The sequence below is a fragment of the Larus michahellis genome, chromosome 2 (genome assembly GCF_964199755.1).
Source record: "Larus michahellis chromosome 2, bLarMic1.1, whole genome shotgun sequence".
NCBI classification, from domain to species: domain Eukaryota; kingdom Metazoa; phylum Chordata; class Aves; order Charadriiformes; family Laridae; genus Larus; species Larus michahellis.
Window position 1 is genome coordinate 141,771,253 of NC_133897.1, and position 20,164 is coordinate 141,791,416.

The 20,164-nt window shown below is 39.6% G+C and overlaps 1 protein-coding gene across 1 annotated transcript; it reads right to left on the bottom strand.

Annotated features, from left to right (window-relative positions):
• Positions 1-1,552: 1,552 nt before the first annotated feature.
• CALB1 (calbindin 1) lies at positions 1,553-19,588 on the bottom strand. Its single transcript, XM_074577404.1, has 11 exons — positions 19,385-19,588; positions 19,021-19,097; positions 14,226-14,300; positions 9,192-9,275; positions 9,047-9,103; positions 6,020-6,097; positions 3,531-3,586; positions 3,395-3,434; positions 3,247-3,300; positions 3,043-3,114; positions 1,553-2,621 (listed from the first exon to the last, which is right to left on the bottom strand). Exons 1-11 carry the CDS (start codon positions 19,464-19,466, stop codon positions 2,508-2,510), a joined length of 789 nt encoding a protein of 262 aa, XP_074433505.1. The 5' UTR covers positions 19,467-19,588; the 3' UTR covers positions 1,553-2,507.
• Positions 19,589-20,164: the final 576 nt, after the last annotated feature.

The window sequence follows — 20,164 nt, forward strand, 5'->3', positions numbered from 1 at the left end:
TGCTACTATTTTACTTTCAACTTTTTTTTTTTTTTGGTCACTAGAGGTTTACTAGAAGGAAGAAGCTCGCAGAAACTTCCTTATTGTCACCTCTCTCATTATTCCATGCGTCGTTCTGCCCCAAACCTGGCGTTTTTAAGAGCTCTGCCCAGGAGTGGTTTAGAGATTTAAAAACCTGGAGTTTTTACGGCAAGTTTTGACTTACCCGTATTTACTTTGCGCTGACGTAGTAGCCACCTTTGCTAGAAATGGGTTTTTAAGTTGCCGTCTTTTAATCCAAGTTTTATTTATGAGAAATTACTGCAGGAAACATTCTGCCTGTGGGGGACTGAGGCGTGCTTTCGGCGTGGCGCTCGGCGGCAGAGCCAGCTGGTGGGCAGCAGCGGTGGTAGAGGGGTGGCTTCAGGACAGACCTGTGACAGGTAACTTTACTCATGTTCAGGAAGACAGATTGCAGTTTCTGTGACGACTTCTTGTCAAAACGCTTTAAACACTTTTTTCTTCCGCTGTAATGATTTTGGCAAACAGTCACATCATATTTTTACATGCAAGTTTGTGGGTTTTTTTTCTTTACACTTTAAAAATGTTAAAATAAATCAAAATCCAGGGGTTCAAGTGCACAGTATGAACAATGTCAATCATTTATTGTACTGATAGGCAGGTTCACTGTTTCTTCACTTAACATACACAGTTGTATTTCACATTGCGTAGAGAAAAGAGGAGAGCAAGCCGGTGAGTAGTCAAATCACTGTGCGTGGAGTGAGAGTAAAGCGGAGAGAAGGAGCTAATCTTACTTTCGTTTTTTTGCGGCTTTTTTCAGCAAGGCCCCATCCTGCACCACCTGCTCCTTAACTTCCCGAGGCTCAGACTGGAGGGAGCCCAAGGCCATTAGACCATTCCTAAAACGGTATTTAGTTGCCTGAGTTCACCTGAGGAGTTCAAGGATTCATTTCAGTGGGAGTTCGGTGACTGTAATCTTGAAGGATCCGAGCCTCATTGTTTGAGACACATTTCAAATAAAATGCATTTGCTTCTGCTTGCTAAATAGGACACGGAGATGCATTTGAGAAGTTGTGTATAGCTAATCTGCTAACCTGGAATTGCTTCTGAAACAGCTGTATATGGAGGCAACATGGGTTTATTGGCTTTAAGACAGTCCAGTTTCCTTCGTACACCAGTACGTACTGGGAGCAACGGCCTGGACATTCATGGAGTTGTCTGGCATAAAATCGGGGTAAAGTAAAAAGGGAGCCAGGCCAAAAAACATTAAGATGCAAGAAGACAGGGCTGTTTCCATATTACAGTTTCCCGTTTAAAAAATACCTCTCTAGCATAGTAACAAGCAGAGCCCACCATGTAAAATAAATTACTAAATTGGTATAAAATCTGTACTACGTCTTTTGCTTCATTTAGTGTTAAATTTTAATACTATTATTATAGGTTAGTAATTCAGCGTAAGATCCAAGGAGGCACATTTTTTTTGAATATTTTTTTCCTTTACATGGTACAGAAAAAAGAATCCAGGAGATAGACAAACTAGACACCAACAATCTTAGGATATTAAATTTAATTATAGATTACACAGAATATGATGTAAAAACAGCAATTTACTAGAATAATTATAACCTGCAAAATGTGAAAATAGTTTAGAAAATGGATTGTCATATTCTCTGACACAGCAATAATCATGAAAGGTACACTTACAATATCATATGTTAATCTGTGTATTACCTATACTACCTGTCATTTAGCCAGGATTCCAAGACAGATTAAAGGCATTTATTTCTGAAGTGCCTGTGTTTAAATTCAGTAAAGTTAAACAGCTAGAGTGAAAACACTACATTTTTGTCAACTACTGCGTGGAGATCTATCCTGGATAAATGCTTTGTCTATACGCTATGAGTTCGTAATGAGAAGAGTAATTGAAAAACTGCAGAGAGCACAGACCTGTAAGGGCTTGGTTTGACAACTGAAAATATTTCTTAGTGGCTTGTTAAATTTTGGAAATCGAACATGCCAACATCTCTTTCCTATTTCAGACCTAGATCATATTTAATGTGAATTCATGTTTTTCATTTAAAAAAAAACATTTAGCTGTAATGGGGAAAAATATCTGTAGGCCTTTTTGTTGTGTAGTTCAACAAGAAATGTTGCGAGTGTCAAAGGATATGATGACCACAGCAATGTCAGCAGGTTTAATTTTTTTCCAGCCGTGTTTATGAAAGCCAAAAAAAAAAAAAAAAAAAACAAAACCAAAATAAACCCCGACATATTTTAGTTTCTTTTTGAATATACAGACTGGCCCAAACATAGACATTCTCTTTATCAATCTTATTGTTACAAAAACTGTACATTACAAACAGTATAGAAACAAACTGAAAGGAATGTGCCACACATCCTGGCTAATTTTCTATATGCAGTTTAAAAATACAGCCTACTCCCTTATAGTGCACAGTTATTGTGTAGATAGAGTACATCACTAGTTAAGTGGACATGACAGGAGAGTTCTAGTTTTCCTCAGCACAGAGAATAAGAGCCAGTTCTGCTCGGTAAAGCTTTCCTCCATCGGACAAGGCCATGATGCTTTTCTTGTATGTCGCAAGGTTGTTAATGTCTAATTCCTGTTTAAAGAACAGATAATGCTTTATAATCCTGTTTAGTTACCAGCATGAACAAGTCTGCTTCAAACGGCAAAAAACGAGGGGCAAAAAAAAAAATAAAATGGGTATTCTCAGCTTGTCCAACAGTAACACATTGCAAATGTTGTTTATGTATTTGCATTTTATCCATATTGTAGCCGTATGTTAGATTGCCGAAAGCTGATGTCTCAGAAGCGAGCTTTTGACAGTGTCACTATGTAATCACAACTCCCCTAGTTCAGGATTTACACTGCTATGACTTCTGCCAGCATTTTTAGCTGTACTGTGACTTCGGGAGCCATGACTTAGAAGCTCTATATTTATCTTAATTGGGTGGATTAAAGTGTCCTTAAAATCCAAATTAAATCTAATCTCTAAGGGGAAAAAAGCCCTCTAGGATTACCTTTTTGTTCTTTTCACAGAGATCCTTCAGTAGTGCATCGAGTTCATTTTCATCTATATAGCCATTGCCATCCTGAAAAAAAACATTGAAGATAATTCTAAACATTTATTTTTCGTTTCAGAGGATATGACTAGTTTTCCACAAATTCGGAAAATAAGTGCCATCAAACAAAGCAGTTAATAAAAAGGTTTTTTGAAGACTTACTTGATCATACATCTCAAAGGCTTTATTGAATTCTTTTGCACACATTTTGACACCCTAAATGCCAAAATGAAGAAAAAAAAAATATCCATTAGTGACACCAGTTATGTGTGATGGTACCAGGTTACCTTAACAATGTGAATTTTCATACCTGAAATTTAATAAGAAAATTTTCCTGTACAGGGAGTAGTCTTTGGAGAGAAAAAAAACAGGGTCAAAATATTTAGCTGTTTCCGTAACAGCAAACGGTACATAATATTTGTTCTGAAAAGAAACAGAAGACATACCTGGCCAGTTCAGTAAGCTCCAACTTTCCATCATTGTTTGCATCAAACATCCTGAGCTGAAAGAATATATAATTTTATGTTACTAATCAAAATTAATCAGCATAACGAAGAAAACACGTCTTAGGAAAACTTAAATTCAATTAAATTTAGCCTTTATTTCACGCTGAAACGATGCCCCCGTGTTTTTATCTGTCACGTTTGCTGTGTTACACATGTATTTAAAGTACTGAAGAAGTAATTTATAGTAATTAACTCTACTGCAAAAGCTTGATAAGAAACCAGATGAAGAATTCAGATTAAACTACTGTAAGGTAGGTCTTAACCTGCCTACAGTGATGAATGTCCTGTGTGAGTCACCCGCATGTAATTATTTATACACGAAAGGAGCGTTGACGTGATAACATTTTACTTTTGACTTTGTGTCATGATCTAACATCGCTATTCTCCATTCATAAAGGTGAAACAACTGTAAGCTAAAGTTCAATAGAATCCAAGGCATTCAATTCCTTAGAAAATAATAGACATTTCATTCAATTGGCTGCTAGGTGTAACTATTTAAGTAAAGATCACATTCTGTTTCTGTGATATATTTCGAGAAAAGAGTGAACAGACGCTGTAGATGATCACATTTTGTTGATGGTATGAAAATGGGAAATTAAGTGTCTCCAAATAATAATATATTTATTTCTATAATTTAATTATAAACGTAATTTGACAAAATATGTGAATACTCTTTCTAATAATTTTTAATCATCCTGTTGTATTAAAGTGTTTTCCTTTGAGCCCTTGAAAGCGTGAGCTCCTGCTGCTTGAGCGGCACAAGCAGCTTATATTCGCTATTAGAAGTCGATGGAGATATTACACCTGCGTGGGCCTTCCTCTCCCAGTTTTTATGTCTGTATAGCTCCATTTTTCTACTTTCAAGTATTATTTTGCCTTTGCTGTATAAAAGAGTCACAAAAGCGGCAAACTGTACAAAAAATTGTTAGACGTTGTACTGAAAACACCACCACCCACGCTCCATCCCATCACTTTCAATCACAGTAATTTTAGATGTAATTTTTAGATAAGAGGGAAAGCGGCATCCTGTACTGAGAGAAGTGTATATCCTTTTAAAGGCAGAATTAGTGCCATGAAAAAAGAACCGATTTCACTTGGTTAATACACAATAAATGGCAAAGGAGACCGGAAAAGAGACCGATTCTATAAGCATTTATTTCTCCGTAGAACCCTGGTTGCTTTTAACACTTCCTCTCCTTGTATAAAAGCATCTGTAGATGCATTTCCCGTGAAAGGAGATTTGCATTTGGGGGAGGTAAGCAGCAGCAGCAGCTGTGAAGTCAACATATTTTGTATTTTGATGGGTTGTTAGTGGCTGGCTGTGCTTGCCGGCAGCTGCTCAGGACCATATGTTTTCTATTAGTCGTCTTTTCTAGTTTCTGAGGAGATTATGAGAGAGCTGGCCTTATGCTTTATTTCTTACTGCTGTTAATTCTTTGTCGTTATGTCTCTCTGCAGAGCCCAGAACTTAGAGCACGCTTTAAGACGGAGGTTAAAAAGCTCCCTGCATTAAAAGGATATATGTTATCTTCACCAGTGAATAAACAGTGACAATTCTAGGTAAATGGTTTATACTTGTGCAACAAACCAGCATTTTCCAGGAGAAACACAAGTTTGGATGAGCCATTCTCAGGCCCGTTTGAGTGCTAGTGTGTTTACCTAGCACATTTTTGATTGCTAAAAATATTTTATGATGAAAACAAGCTGGTAAAACAAAACAATGTAGTGTTACGCATTTCCTGAAGACAAGACTTCTGAGTCTGTCTTTTCTTGAAACCTCCACTCAGAAGCCAATACCGGTCCCTATCATGGAGCATCATAGCTATGGGGTGGGAGGAGCGCCCCAAGGATGGGCTGATTTAAGGCCAGGGAGGTGACAGTTTTGTCCTAGTGTTTATCTAAAACATCTGTTTCTCCTTCAAGTGGGGGAGAAGGAAAGAATGAGATGTTTGTAAGTCTGAAAGACCACTGTACAGTGATGGCTTTTAAAACAAGAGACAGACACTAAACAGACACTACAGCACTGAAAGAAGGCAAAAGAGAGAAAGTAACCCCAAATAACGTAATTATGACAGGTAAAATTTTTCTCCTATCAACTGTGAAGACTTCAATTTTACAACTAATGGCACAGGGAAGCGTAACAGGGGAAAATAGTATGGTGTGGACTGGTATTATATAAACACTAAGAAGACTGAAAATTCCTGAGCTTTTTTTTTTTAAGCAGCACTGAACACTGCCCATCAAAAGCTCTGTAGCTGCCAAAGTACTTGCAGTGCTCGATGCCACAGTCGTTTCTCTGTGGCAATGACATAGTTAGCCTAATTTGGACCTGGTGGAGCTCCAAGTCATTTGGAGCCTTCCAGTGGCTAAAGATAAAGAGAGTTTGGATTAGTCCAGACTTGATGAAATATGCCTGTGAATAATCTTACCATTATTTCTGTGTATTCTGTTAGCTTTGAGTCTTCAATCTGCTTATTTGCTTTCTGTAGTAAATCTTTCAAGAAGCTCTGTTAAAATAAGAAGAGTAATAGGTGAGCTTTTATCTACAGCATAAAATGCTTGACTTGCTAACTTCTGACTAAAGTAATGGGAAATACTATTTTACTCCCACTTTAGTATTTACTGCTGAAGTTCCAAATAAGTATGAAAAGAAGTGGTAATTAACAGCTAAGAACATAACAGTTTCTTTTGATCAATTCAAGTTTTATTTGGAAAAAGTGACTCATAAAACTTTCTGCATTGTATGCCGTTTTTTGTATTGTGATTTTGGAAAAAATAGTTTGGCTTTCAAGTATTACTGCTTCCTAATCAGCTCTGTCAGTAAACTAAACTAATTAACCTTGAGTCTCCTTGAAAACTGGGATGCCTAATCACTTCTTGCAACATAGGAACAGTTTTACAGAAAAGATCAATGATTAATCAAGTTTTCTCCTTGCCTATGGCAGTACCCGGTGCTAGAAGTGAATGTTAACTTATGTGGCTCCTTCCTACCTTCTATTTTAGAAGTGTGCAGCCAGTTTCAGTGGGTCTTTTTTGAATGAGAATTTGATATGGTTATCACATGACTTTAAACACCAGCCATTTGTACTTTAAAAAATAAAATTATTTCCATCCATTGAGTGGTTTAAATTTCTGTACTAGATCTGAGATGTCCATATGCCTGTCAATGCTTGATGAGGTACCTAATTACTGTCATCAATTGGGGTGTCATTGTCTTCGTGGAATTTTGGGCCACATTTCAAGACAGAAAATGGGGTAGCTCATAAGAAAATCTATTTGTATATAGATGACATTCTTGAACTTGAATGCAACCATGTCAATAGTCAGATGGCTAATACCCGCTATAGTTCTTCCAGTCTGGCCCCCTCCACGGTGGAAGGCCTGCCTGGTAGCTTGTATACAAAGAGCATGACTGAAATGTTGCAAATGGAGGCATGTTTAATATTGTGTGCTTTCATGGAAAATAGAACTGGAAAGGGCATTGAAAGGCTGTCCAGTCCATCTCCATGTCTCAAGACAGGAGCATCTACATCTAAACTTCCTGAGTTACTGTCTGATCTGAGCTATCGCCAAACCTTTCCTAAATACAGGCAGTGATGGAGAGTCTGCCTCCCCCTTAGGCAACGTATTCCACTGCCGTTACTATTGTTAGAAAGTTTTCCTGATTTCCAGCTTAAATTTCTCTTACAAAGTTGTGAGTGGGTGTATGGTGTCCTCCTCATATAGCAAATACTTAAAATGTTTGGGCTTATCAAGAAATACTGATCTAAAAATAAAACTGGACATTTATGTCTTATTTTCAATATGTTAAAATGGCCTGTTTCTCTGAGGTGGACAAAATCTCGCAGCACAAGAGAGATAGGGCCATTAGGGATCCAGTTAAAATGTCTTCCTTCCTCAGCTGGTCCTCAGTCAGCCCTGCCTTTTTAAGTCTATTTTAAATGATAGCAGCTGGCAACAGTCCTTAAGGCATCGCCTAACAGCTGGAGAGTTCTCAAGTGGTACGTGCGTGGCCTCCTCCTGATGCTACAAACTTTAGATACACCAACCTGCTGCCACCAGACAGCAGAAGAATGGGCTCATCTGCATGAGGGTTACCTTGAGGTAGGACCCTCGGCAAATGTCACACAGATACCAAACTCAAAGAAGGGAAAAGGAAAACAGATGTGAACTGTCTGTTGTGGATTCCTCTTCTGAACAGAAGAGCTGTAAGGATTTCAGACAATTTGATCTCCTGGTGCTTTAGTTAATAAAGCTTATGTAGTTCTTCTTTAGAATACCACATATGGGCAAAATAGTCCAAATTAGATGGATAAACACCACTAGGTCTTTCTCTTGCTGTGAACTGAATTTAAAGGTACAGTAAGGCATCAAGTGCAGTTGAACTGTGGAAAATGGTACCTTTCTACTTGGAGTCTGCTGTACATGAGCACCTCTCCTACAAGGAAGGGCTGAAAGAGCTGGGACTGTTCAGCCTGGAGTAGAGAGGGCTTGGGGCGACCTCATCAATGTCTAGAAATACTTAAAGGGAGGGTGCAGAGAGGATGGAGCCAGGCTGATGCCCAGTGACAGCACAAGAGGCAGTAGGCACAGACTAAAACATGTGAGGTTCCCTCTGAACATCAGGAAACACTTTTTCACTGTAAGAATGACTGAGCACTGGCACAGGTTGCCCAGAAAGGTTTTGGAGTCTCCATCCTTGGAGATACTCAGAAGCCATCTGGACATAGTCCTGGGCAACTGGCTGTAGATGGCCCTGCTTGAGCAGGGGGGTTGGACCAGAGACCTCCAGAGGTCACTTCCAACCCCTCTGTGATTCTGTAAGGCTGTGATTCAGCCTCTACAAATTTCTGTTAGTTTTCTGACTCTAGTTTTAAGGTTTGTTAACTCTGCAAGGCTAAGGTGGCTAATGGAATAACCTCGATTATGCTCTTATTTTGTGCATATTCAAGCTGATACCAAAATCCCACCAAGTTAACCAAGCAGGGGCAACATAATTCCAGTTTCGTTAGCCTAACAGTATTACAGGGAACTGTAGGCTTACAGGATACTTGAGAGAGCATGATCTGACCTGCAGCATAGTGATTAATGGTAGTGATGCCCTTAGGGAAAAAATCAAAACATCCCTCGTCCCTAATATACCAAAAAAAAGAACAACATAGTTTTCAGAGGCCTATCTTGCTTTCTTAATCTTTCTTACTTCTAAGCTAGAGTACCCGCTACCTTGAGTCACTTGAGACAAACATTGATCTGACTTAAAATATGCTTTAAAAAACATTGATCGGATTAGAGTTTCACTTTAAATAATTTGCTGGCGATAAAAACATCAGCTAATCATATTGCTTTCCCGTCATGTTTGAAATGCAAAAACATGAACGGGTGGGTATCTGAAGAAACAGATGGCTGTAATCCAACGCCTGGTCTCATGTCGTGCCTACTCATAAGTATCGGTTTACCTTGAGCTCCTCAGAATCAATGAAGCCACTGTGGTCGCTGTCATATTTTCTCCATGTCTGCAATCAGAACGTGAATGCTTTAATGATATATTTATGGCAAGCGGGTCTCGGGTGATTTTACAAAAGGCAACTTTTCATACTGCACCTGCATGAAGTCTTCACTTGACTTTAGCTGCTGGCACCTGAAGAACAACAGGAAATTCTCTTCCGTCGGTAATATCTGAGCAAGCTGTAACAGAATTTAAGAAAAATTAAATTTTGATTCTTCATTAGGCCAGCTGAGCCTGTAAAAGAATGTGAAACTTGTTAAAAGAGTATGGAATTCTTTGTGCTCATACTGCCCTATTTTGGCCCCACAGGGAGCTTCATCCTGTTAGCTCAAATGTTTGGAAGATGCCTCTGAAAGGCTTCTGGCTTGCAGCTTTGCCACATTCACCAAGGTCAAACAGAACTGAGGTCCGAGAGAAGGGAGGGAAACAGCACTTTACCGAAGGGATAGCTGGTGAGAGAGGGGAAAAAAGTTCACCCCTGCAGAGTTAGGATCGGTGGTGAAAACCTTGGAATCGGCATGAAGGGAAAGCATAACGCAAGGATGTTTAGAGGATAAATGTGAAGGACCATGAATTAACAAAGTGATGAAAATAGACTACTCACAGACACTGAGGAAGAGGAGAGAGGAACACTGACAGGAAGAACACGTGTAAGGTAAACAGAAGAATACATGGAAAAGCCAGGAGAAAAAAAAAAAAAAGAAAGTGGGAAGGGTAAGGGGATGGCAACTGGTGAGCATTTGTCAGGCACAAAGATGTGTTCAAGAAGAGCTATAAATACCAGAAAGAAATCAAAAGGGCTTTTAGCCCTGCAAAATCAGGGGTGGTTCTTCCAGTGCCTCAACTCTACAAAAGGCTTTTTTAAAATCAGACATTATTGTACTGATTATTGAAAATGTTCATTTACTATAACTCAATTTTGGCAAGTGACAAATGTAGAAGATGGAGAGTATGCTGTATAATTTAATGTAAAATCATGATTTGTTTTTAACAAAAGCCCAATATTTTTTTTCTGTCCTCAAAATGTATGAAATGTGTTTTGATTAAAGAAAACTTTCTACTTGAAGAATAGACCAGCTGTGCTTACAAGGAAGAGAAAATGGAGAAAGACGGATTTCTTAGCTGCATTCTTTTGTGAAAAATATCATCTGCAGACTTTCTGGAGCCCCATCTTAAAATTTTGATTCAAATCTTTGGTTTTCTGCATTTATTTCACACCCTCAAATCTCTTGTTCTGTCTATTTCAGTGTTATTGCCTAATTGCTCAGGCGTTTTTTTTGGGTTCTAACGGCGCCGTAGGTGACTTCAGCTCTCCCTCTCACTCTGCAGGCACAACAAGGGGATGGAGACAGATCTCTTGCTTCTCTGAAATTATCTGTGCAAGGAATCAGTTATATTCTTTAAGTGTTGGTACAACTAAAAAGACACATCAGAGCACTCTCCACAGGGAGATGGAGCAGCTGATGACAGATTGTCAGGGCCATCAGAGTGTTCTGAGCGCTTTTTCTAAATGGCCGAACACCAAACCCGATCAACTTAAGCAATGTGTGTTTGTCAGCAGCTTTCAAAACCTACTCCATTATAAATAGCATATACATGTGTGGGTAAGTACATGTTCATATGTATGTAGTAGCTGTTACTGTGTGTAACTCAGTACTGATTTAGGGAAAAATTTCTTTATTTCTCCCAACACAGGGGAGCTTTGATTTTTAGAGTAAATCAATATTTCCACTTAACAACAAACACGGAATGGAAGAACTGATTATAATAATAAGCGGAGTTGGGGGGAAGGGACTGATTATGACACCAGGAAGGCTTTACATGTGTGGAAATTATAAATAAGACCTAGTTTGTGGGACCTTTTATAAAGTCTGGTGAATAGTAAAATAGTACAAGGTGCAAGGGTAAATGTGAAACAGTAACATTCCAGAGAATCATTAACAGCTTACTAGCAGCACCAAACTGTATTTGAGGTACAGAATATATTACCTGTGGAAGAAAATTACCTTATTTTAAGCTATACCTCTTCGCCCCCTGTAAGTCTCGGGAGAAAGCACAGGTTTTTATGTTACAAAGATGTAGTAGTTCAATATCCAATATTAGCTCAGGCTTCTGCCAAAAAATGTGTTTGGTGTTTTCTTTCTTTTGTACCCTTTAGCGGAATAGAAACAATATAGCTAAAGGGCAGGCCAGTTCTCCAAGCTCATGCATCAAATAGCATTAAATTGCTTTTTGTGGAAAACTCTGCATTATTAAGGGATGAGATTGTGTGGAAACAGGCTCAACTTCCCAGTCCCAGCTATACCATTAAGAGAGGAAAGATGGAAACCTGGTGCTAATGACGTCTCTAATGGCGACGTCTTTGTGAGGATAAGCACAGGGGACTCTGTGAGCATGTTTGAATAAGGGTGCGGACCGCTACGAGTTCGTGTATGGCAGCAATAGCGGTTTAGTGAGAATTTCTGTGAGGTCTGCTGCCTTTATGGAGAATGTTGGCTATTTCTGCATCGTGAGTAATCGAGGACGACCACAAAGCCTGAGACTGGCTTGAGTCCTCTCTGCTCAGCTGCAGGCTGAGGTACGTCTTTATAGGTTACCTAGCAGAAAAAAAGACTCTCGGTACTTAAAACAATATCAGAACGATTTTCTATAATGCATTCTCTAAGTAAATTCTGTTGATATTTAATGCTATTTAAAATTCCTTTCACCTAATAACAGTGAATTCGCTTTTTAAAATCCTATAATAGGGAATAGGAGTACAGAGAATATTTTATGCTAATAAGTAGTTATTTTTATGGCATGAGTAAGCTTCAAATGATTTGAAGGTGGAATTACCGCTGTCCTGAGTTTCGAAACCTTGGGTTTCACATCCACATCTTAGTGAAAGCGTTGGCCTGAATGAGTACAAAAGGTGAAAGAAAGGTCCCTTACGCAATGACAAGCAAGTGGACAGGTCAGACTCTGCCTTTAGCTGGAGGGCACTGGATAAAATCTAGCGAACTAACTGCAGTGTGTTTGCAAAGACAGAAACGACACTTAATCTGAGTTGGAAATCCACTCCTTCCTCTGTGAAGCCACCCAGGCCTCCTCCTTATCTCAGTCAACAGACCTTTCCTGAAAACTCATTATTCACTAGGACGTTTTCCATCACGGGGTATTCATTATGATGGCTGGGAGTCTGAATGGCTATACGCAACAGATGCTATACAATGTTTTTAAACAACATTCATAAATTTTTTCAGAAAAACTATTTCATGCACTATGGAAATATGAGAAGTCTGGAATTACTGGACATTTTATTTATAAGGAAGGAGAATCAAGTCCAAATACCAACTTTAATATCATACTGCTCTGCACGTACAACACATTTTGTCTGAGTCCCATCAGCACTTTCCAAATCAAGCTTCGTGCTGATGTAAGTGAAATAAAATATAGCTATTGGGTTGGGAAACTGCTATATTAAGGGAGAAAGTCCCTTCAGTCACTGAACTGTGTACTATTCACTATTCAATGGCTTCCGTGGATGCTGAGCACGCTTGGCACTTCACTGGGGGTGGTGAGCACCGCACCGTATCAGGCCCTATCGGATTTGCTCACCTTTACCCATTAAGTCAATAGCAGAATCAGAAACAGAATTTGAAAGGTAAAACTTCCAGTTCTCTTTCCTAAGCCAAGAAAGTCTTTTTCAGGCACTGTCTACGCATTCTTCTTGCATCCAGTGCTTGTTATTACACATCTGCAAAAATACTAAATTAAATAGGATTCTTCAGTACCAAATGAAGAAGCATTTGTTAGTCCAAAACCAAACAATCCGTTAGTCCAACTAACCACTAGTTCTTTTTAGATGCAGAACTATTCGATCAATGCTAAGTATTGTCAAAAGATGAATTTTTAAAAATCAATTATAACTGCAAGTGAAACAAACTGTTCATATTTCCATGGTAGTTTAGTCATAATTACATGCACATTTAAACAAGTGTATGCAATTCAGACACATGACAGAGGAGAAAAGATACCCTCAAATGATATATTATATCAGCAGTGATACTTCCTATTGACTTTTACGGATTCTATTCAGTCCTCTGTTTTAAAATTAGCTACTGACCCAAAGTTAGTCACTGTAGAAATTTTGCAGACCTGGCTTGTTTCCAGCTGTTTCTTAATTAGCTCTCTAGGTCAGATTTCTTATTATCAGAAAAAGATATATAATAGCATTTAATAATAAAACCGCAGTCTCACTGCACTCAGAGTGACATAAATGAGTCGTAGATTTAGGCTTGAAAAAGTGACTTCTCAAGCTGTAACCCAGCAAACTCTCCTTTTTGACTTGCAGCGCTGAACAGTGAAAGCAAGAGAAAACACAATGGTTCCCCCTTTCCTAGCAAGTTGCCTGAATTATAGTTACTAATACGTATGTACTAATACTAATATGTATGTACTAATACTAATATATGTAACTAATTGTTGAGCGGCTGTATGTGTAGGAAGGGGCTGGTTATCTTTGCCCTCTTTAGAAAGTAGGAGTAAGGAACAGGGGAGTTTTCTGCCTGAAGTTCTGTTAAAGTTCAAGAAAGGAATTCATAAGAAATCTTGATCTTTCACAAGCTGTATCTATTAAAATTACTATTATACTATTAACATTAAAATATTGTTTAACTTCGACATGATTAACCTGCTCTCTTACCATGTATGTGCTTTTTAGAACAGACTGCATACAGTGATCGCCCAATTGCATTCGCTTCTGTGTTATCCTTACTGTAGGAGTGGTTCAGAATCGTAGGTAGAAATATATCAAATTTACCTTTCACAATTTAAATTTCTAAAATACAGTTCTTAACAGCTTTGCAGGAAAACTAAATTGCTGTTGCTGCCCATTTGTACTGAATAAAGCGTGCAAAGTTAAATGAAATGTAGTGAAATGTCTGGAGAGGGGTTAGGAACACCTTACTTTTTGTTAATGAAAAAATCTCGTTAGTAAAAAAAATACTAAAGACCTTAAGACAGAGGGAGAAATTTTCTGTGTAACTAAAAATCCAAAATATTTGCATATTATGCTCACATTGTTCGGTGCTAAATGTATTTTCTACAAGTAAACGTGTCAGTCTTTTGTTATAAAGTAACCATCTTACCTCAACTATTCCTATTTTTCCATCAGTAGTCTTCCCATATTGGTCCACAAAAGCTTTCATTTCAGGTGTTAAATCCTATAAAGTTACAATGAGAGAAACATTACTTTAAGATACAGCGAAACATATGTAAACTTACGTGAATATTAGTTGCCAAATAATATCTACTTTTAACGAAATAGGCTTACTGCAGCTAGATTCCTCAAGTTTAAATGAAATTGAGTATTTTTTTTATCATGAATAATGTCATTGTGATAGATTTTACTTCCTAAGGAATTATATTATAGTCAGTGTGAATGATTGGCATCTAAATACTTAGAACTCCTATTTTAGTTTACAGGATGAAAAATTATAGAGAGAGATGTGTTGGAAGATGTGTATAACAGGTCCTTTGTTTAAGGGGATGACAGTGAAGTTCATAGGTAATTATTAGTCAATTTTCTCAGTTTTCACTTTCAAATTAGTAACTTGAAGGCAGTGCAAGATCTTTCAAAATAAGGAACATTTCAGTATAATACATCTGAACACCAAAATAGCCTTTCCACGTCTTTGAGTTGATTTTTCCTGAACAATGGATGCTATTTAAGCCCGAAAAGAACTCATCACGATATCGTATTTTTCCCTGTTTAGTATTTGGTTATCATAGAAACAGAGTCAAAATGTCACCGCTGAAATGTAGAGAGGCAGATTTAGGAGGGAGAATACTTTGAGCAGTACGTCAAATCTGACAGAGTAAAGCCGGCATAATTGTTCTTCATATAAATTACGGTCCCTGCTCTACATCTGTTCGCTAAAGGCTATTCGCACCCTAGGCTACAGCAAAGGTGCCAGGCTTGGGGGTGAATATCTAAATATTTGATTTCACACTTCAACTTGACTTGCCTTGCTTTGGTATGAGCCACCATCAACCTTCAATACTAATTAAACTTTTGACTTTCTTTGTACTTCTTATAGGTGTGAGCTAGTAAAACCATGCAAGCAAGAATCAGGACATACAGTTATATCAAAACAATGGACAATTCTATGGTTATATTATAGGTGAAGACACAGCAGTCCTTGGAAATTAAAGGTTTAGGTGCTACAATGGGTCTGATTATACAGGACCTAAGTGATTTTGTCACTGGAGACACAGGGAATCTCAGCTGTATAAAGTCTGTTGTAGTTTGTCCCAAATTTCAACTGCCACAGCTAACTAAAATGTCAGTTCCTTGTAGATGATACAATCATGGCCTAGTATCCTATTTCTGTCAAAGTCATCCATGGCAGGCTAGTAATTTGCCACGGCTTTAATTAGAGATGTGGTTATTAATACAATGCACTTCAATGTCACCTTTCATCTGATGATCCCAAAGTGGGGACAAGTTTGCTTAGCAGATAGAACAGAGAATTTAGACACCTGGATTTTAATTAGTCCTGGTTAAATATTTTACTAATCTTTCTAGTAGCAGCTCCGCAGTGCCAGACAGCGTTGAAGGAGGCACAGCTGATTTCAGGTTAAAACAGGATGCTCATCCTCTGGTACGTTACTCAGAAAAGGGTGTCTTTGGTGTTCACTTCACCTGCTTTTGAGCTGCTTGATGTTCGAAGACATCAAGTTATGACATTTGAGTTACGTTCTTCAAACAAATGTTTTCAATCAAAGAAAAACTTGCCTAGATTTAACCAAGTCTAGTGCTAAACTTGATTAAGAAACTAGCGCTTCACGCCTCAGTCCCCCCCCTTTTCAAACATAAGAGACGCTTATCCAACCAAGTGGAGCTGTAGAAGAAAACAGCTTTTTTTGATATAATTTGAAAATGTAAGGATAGATGGCACTACAAAAACACATGACTGTGTTCATAAACATCTATTAAATCACATATTTCTGTGGAGAAATATTGTCATCGTCTCCATATGCAGAGAAAGTGAGAAACAGATGTGGAATAGCTCAGATGAGATCCACCTATTGACTCTGTGTCAACCCTTGTGTTAGTCACTTGTACCGCACAGTTTCTTTTGGCAATTGGCATACCTGAACAGAGAAGGTATCACATACACGTGGGGCACAATAAATGGAAGCTATCGAAGCTATCCTTATATACTTATACAGCTTTTATCTTTAAAAAAAAAAGCAGTTCTTTCAACATGTCTGAAAGTACATCAGATCAATTCATTCTCTACCACAGTGCATGAAGTGAAAAGACATAGCGTTCCCAAAGAAAAGCCCAAGCCCTAAAGCCTCCAAGTACACATCCACCCTTTGAGGCTAACGTGAATCAGGCTGCATGCTCCGTCTGAGAAAAAGCAACTGTGAAAGTACAAGCTTGCCGAGTGGATTAATAAAGGCATTAGAATTAGAACATAATTAGAACAGTTCTGTAGTTGGGAAGAATATTGGGAAATGTTAAACCACCCTATTCAATGACAGAATCAATGTGATTCTTTAATGCCTATGGCATGACTGATGTAAAATCCAGCTATGAAGAATGCATAATTGAATATTTCAAAAATAGTGAGCAGGAGAGTGACCTGAAATGCAGAAGTTAATGATGACAAAGAAGCTTGGGGGTGTTAAAAGAAGGACAGACGAGGAAATGACATATAACCTACACTAGTTTCTCAATGTGTCCCTTCTGGCAAAAGAAGAGAAATTTGAAGCTACCGAATTAGTGTCCCGTGAGACAAGACATGAACTAATGAGATGCTTGTTTGGCAAATGAGCCTTCAGATCCAAGAATCAGCTTAGATTTGAAGCCTAAGATGACATAAATCCATACTCCAGAAAAAAACTTGAGGGATGAAGGTAACATCTACCAAAAGCAGATACCAATGGATCAAGTACTGAATTTGATGTTGCTACTGTAGGTTGCTCTTTTCAGCAGAAAACTCCAAAAATAGGTTTGAATCAGATAAATTAATTAATTAATTAATTAAACACCCGAGCATTTTTAAAATATAGTGTGAGATACAGGCAGAGGTTTTTCTTTTTTTTTTTAAAAAAAGGCATAAGTGATTAAATTTGTAGCAGGTAAGAATAAGGCTTTTCTGTGTTACACTGAGCAGTCTCTGTTTTTAAGAAGAGATGCACATTTACTTTGAGAGAGAAAAGAATGTGATCTTAAAATGATTAATATTTTTTTCCTTGAGCTTCTAATTATTTTTTAAACTACTGAATAATATATAAGCATTTCAACTAAGAATGCCATTCATACTAAATATACACAGGCTTTAATATCTCCATTCTAATGGACACGCTTAAGTTTCCTGCACTTCAATACAGAAGAGAGATTTGTTCTGTTGCAACACTTGAAAGGTATTAAAGTTGTGTTTAGTCTTGTCTGTGAAAATAAAAAATAGATTTTCTTTCCCCCCTCTAAAAAACACACACCTTTCCCAATTTTCTGGGGTTTTTTTGTTTGTTTTGGGTTGGTTTGTGGTTTTTTTTTGAGTTGGTTTGCTTTTTAAATTTAGCTTAGACTTACTTACACTCATGAAAATGAGTGGCTACACCAGCGGCTGTAAGAAGAATTAACTGGTACCAATACTGCAGTAACATTAGAGGTATTGCTGGGACAATGACAGATTTTCAGATGCATGAAATTCACACTCAGAATTAGTAAGAAGATACAATTGTCCACAAAACAAATTAATATGCATATGATTTTTTTTTCATTTCCTTCTAAAATATACAGCAATTTGTAAAGCAAAGTTAATTATTGAAAAGCTATTGCTCAATTTGGAGGTATTCTTATATGAAGTAGCAATTTATTTCCCCCATGCACACATGCCATCCAGTTAAATTATCATTTTATTTTCTGTTACTTCAGAAGTTTTTTAAGATAGATTGATTTAAATTGATTTCATTAGGTTATAAATTCAAGTTTGACGCTAAGTGGCCTGTTTTAGAAAACAATCGTTTTAAATGAAATTTATTTCTTTAAAAGATTCACTTCTATTTTAATTCAAATATTTACATGGAATCTTTAATTTCTTTCTCTTTCTTCTTTCTTTCTTTCTGTCTTTCTCGCTTTCTCGCTTTCTCTCTTTCCTCTCTTTCCTTTCATTCTCTCTCTGTTTTATTTCCTTCTTTCTCTCTCTGTTTTTTTTTTTTCCCATGCGGGTTTGGTTTGGAGGAAATTTATAACTAGTGCTTTAATAACTCATGCAGAGAATTGTTTTGGCGGCATTGTCAAAAACTTTGGTGTCCCTCGGAACAATTTAAACTACCAGGGTTCAGTATTCATACTCCTGGTGTTTAAAACTGATGAAGGGCAAAAAGTGGTTAGCAATCATCTGCAGATCTATTTGCTGACCACCAAGGGGCAGAAATGCATTTCAGCCCGTACTGCCCATTAGGTACAAAACTAAAACAGAGTCCAACTAACTTGAAGTGATGTTTTTTCTTTTCTTTCTTTCTTTTTCTCTCTTTCTTTTTTTTCTTTCTCTTAGTATCAGTACATATCTGTCTAAGGTAAGATTAATTGCAATGGGATAAGATCCCATCCAAGACTAAAAGGTAATGTCCATACATTTCTTGACTTTTCTTTTTTTAAGCACTGTAAGAAGCATCAGCTCGTAGCCTGGCAAGGTGTGAGTGGGACCTGCTCTCCGGGGAGGTGGACCCTGGCCTCGCCTTTCCAAAGCAGATGATTTATTTCATTTGCAACCTGCTGATTTCTAACCAAGCTACTTCCCTTTGCCTGGTGAGGCAACCGTGTGATGGCAACAGAGAACAGAAGGAACGGGGGCACTGGAGTTTGCTCGAGAAAACTCTTCTTTCCCGGAGAAGACAGAAAAATGGGGCAAAACGTTAACCTACCAAGCCTGCCTTCTTCCGTGCCTGCTGCAGCTCCTGGATGAAGTTTTGTAGCTCCTTCCCATCCATGTACCCATTGCCTACAACAGAAAGAGTTACGGTTGCGGCCACCGCTCCCTCCAAACTCTCTCCGCTCTTCAGCGCTGGCAGGGACGTCTCCGACCCGTCTGCTCCCTCCCGGCGGAGCGGCTCCCTCCGCCCCTCGCCCGGCACCGACCCCAGCCCCTGACGGCTCCGGGGCGGCGGGCGCGGAGCGGGGCCGGGGCTGCTTTCGGGCGGGGAGCGGTGGGGTCCCCCCCAGCCTCCCGCGGGCCTGCCCCCCTCCGCCCCCCGCGCCCCCGCCGCCCCGGGGGGGAAAAGGAGTCACCGTCGGAGTCGTAGTGGTGCCAGATCTCGAAGAACTGGGCGGCCGAGATCTCCACGCCCTGCAGGTGGGTCTCCGCCGTCATGGTGGGGGCGCGGAGGGGCGCGGGGCGGCGCGGAGGGGGCGCGGAGGGGGCGCTGTCCGCGGTGCTGACTCTGTCCGCGGCCGGCGCGGCAACGGCGGCGACTGCGGCGACGGCTCCGACGGCTCCTCCCGCCGCCGCCCCGCTGAGGGCTATTTATGGGGCCGTCCCGGCCGGGCCACTCCCCCCGGCGATGCCCTCCCTCTCCACGGGGCCCGGCGCGGCCTCCCCGCCCGGCGCGGGGGGGCCGGGGTCTTCCGCCGGCGGCACCGTGGCTGGGGCCAGCCCGGCGGCACCCTCCCCGGACCCCGCGGCTGAGGGCTCCGGGGACAGTGGCGACCTAAACGTGGGTCGGAGTGGGGAGTGTGCTAGTGCCGGGTGGAGGCCCCCGAGCAAAGGGATCAGAGGTGGGTGACCCAGGAGTTATTGCGGGTCCCTTGCTGAGGGAAAGTGTGCCCATGAGACGTGGCAAAGCAGAGGGCAAGCACAATCTACCGGTGTAGCCATCGGGCTTCCCTCTGGGAAAGGGTCTTGGGTGTCAGGGCATGGCTAACAGCACTGCAGGGTGTCCTGGTACAAAAAGTCCGTATGGGACAATCATGTGGGGCGTAAGGAATCCATTTTTCACTGCTCAAAGGAAACTTGCAGATAGCTGCACGCAGACTTAATCTTTGAAGAGCTACAACCCTTTAAATTGATAT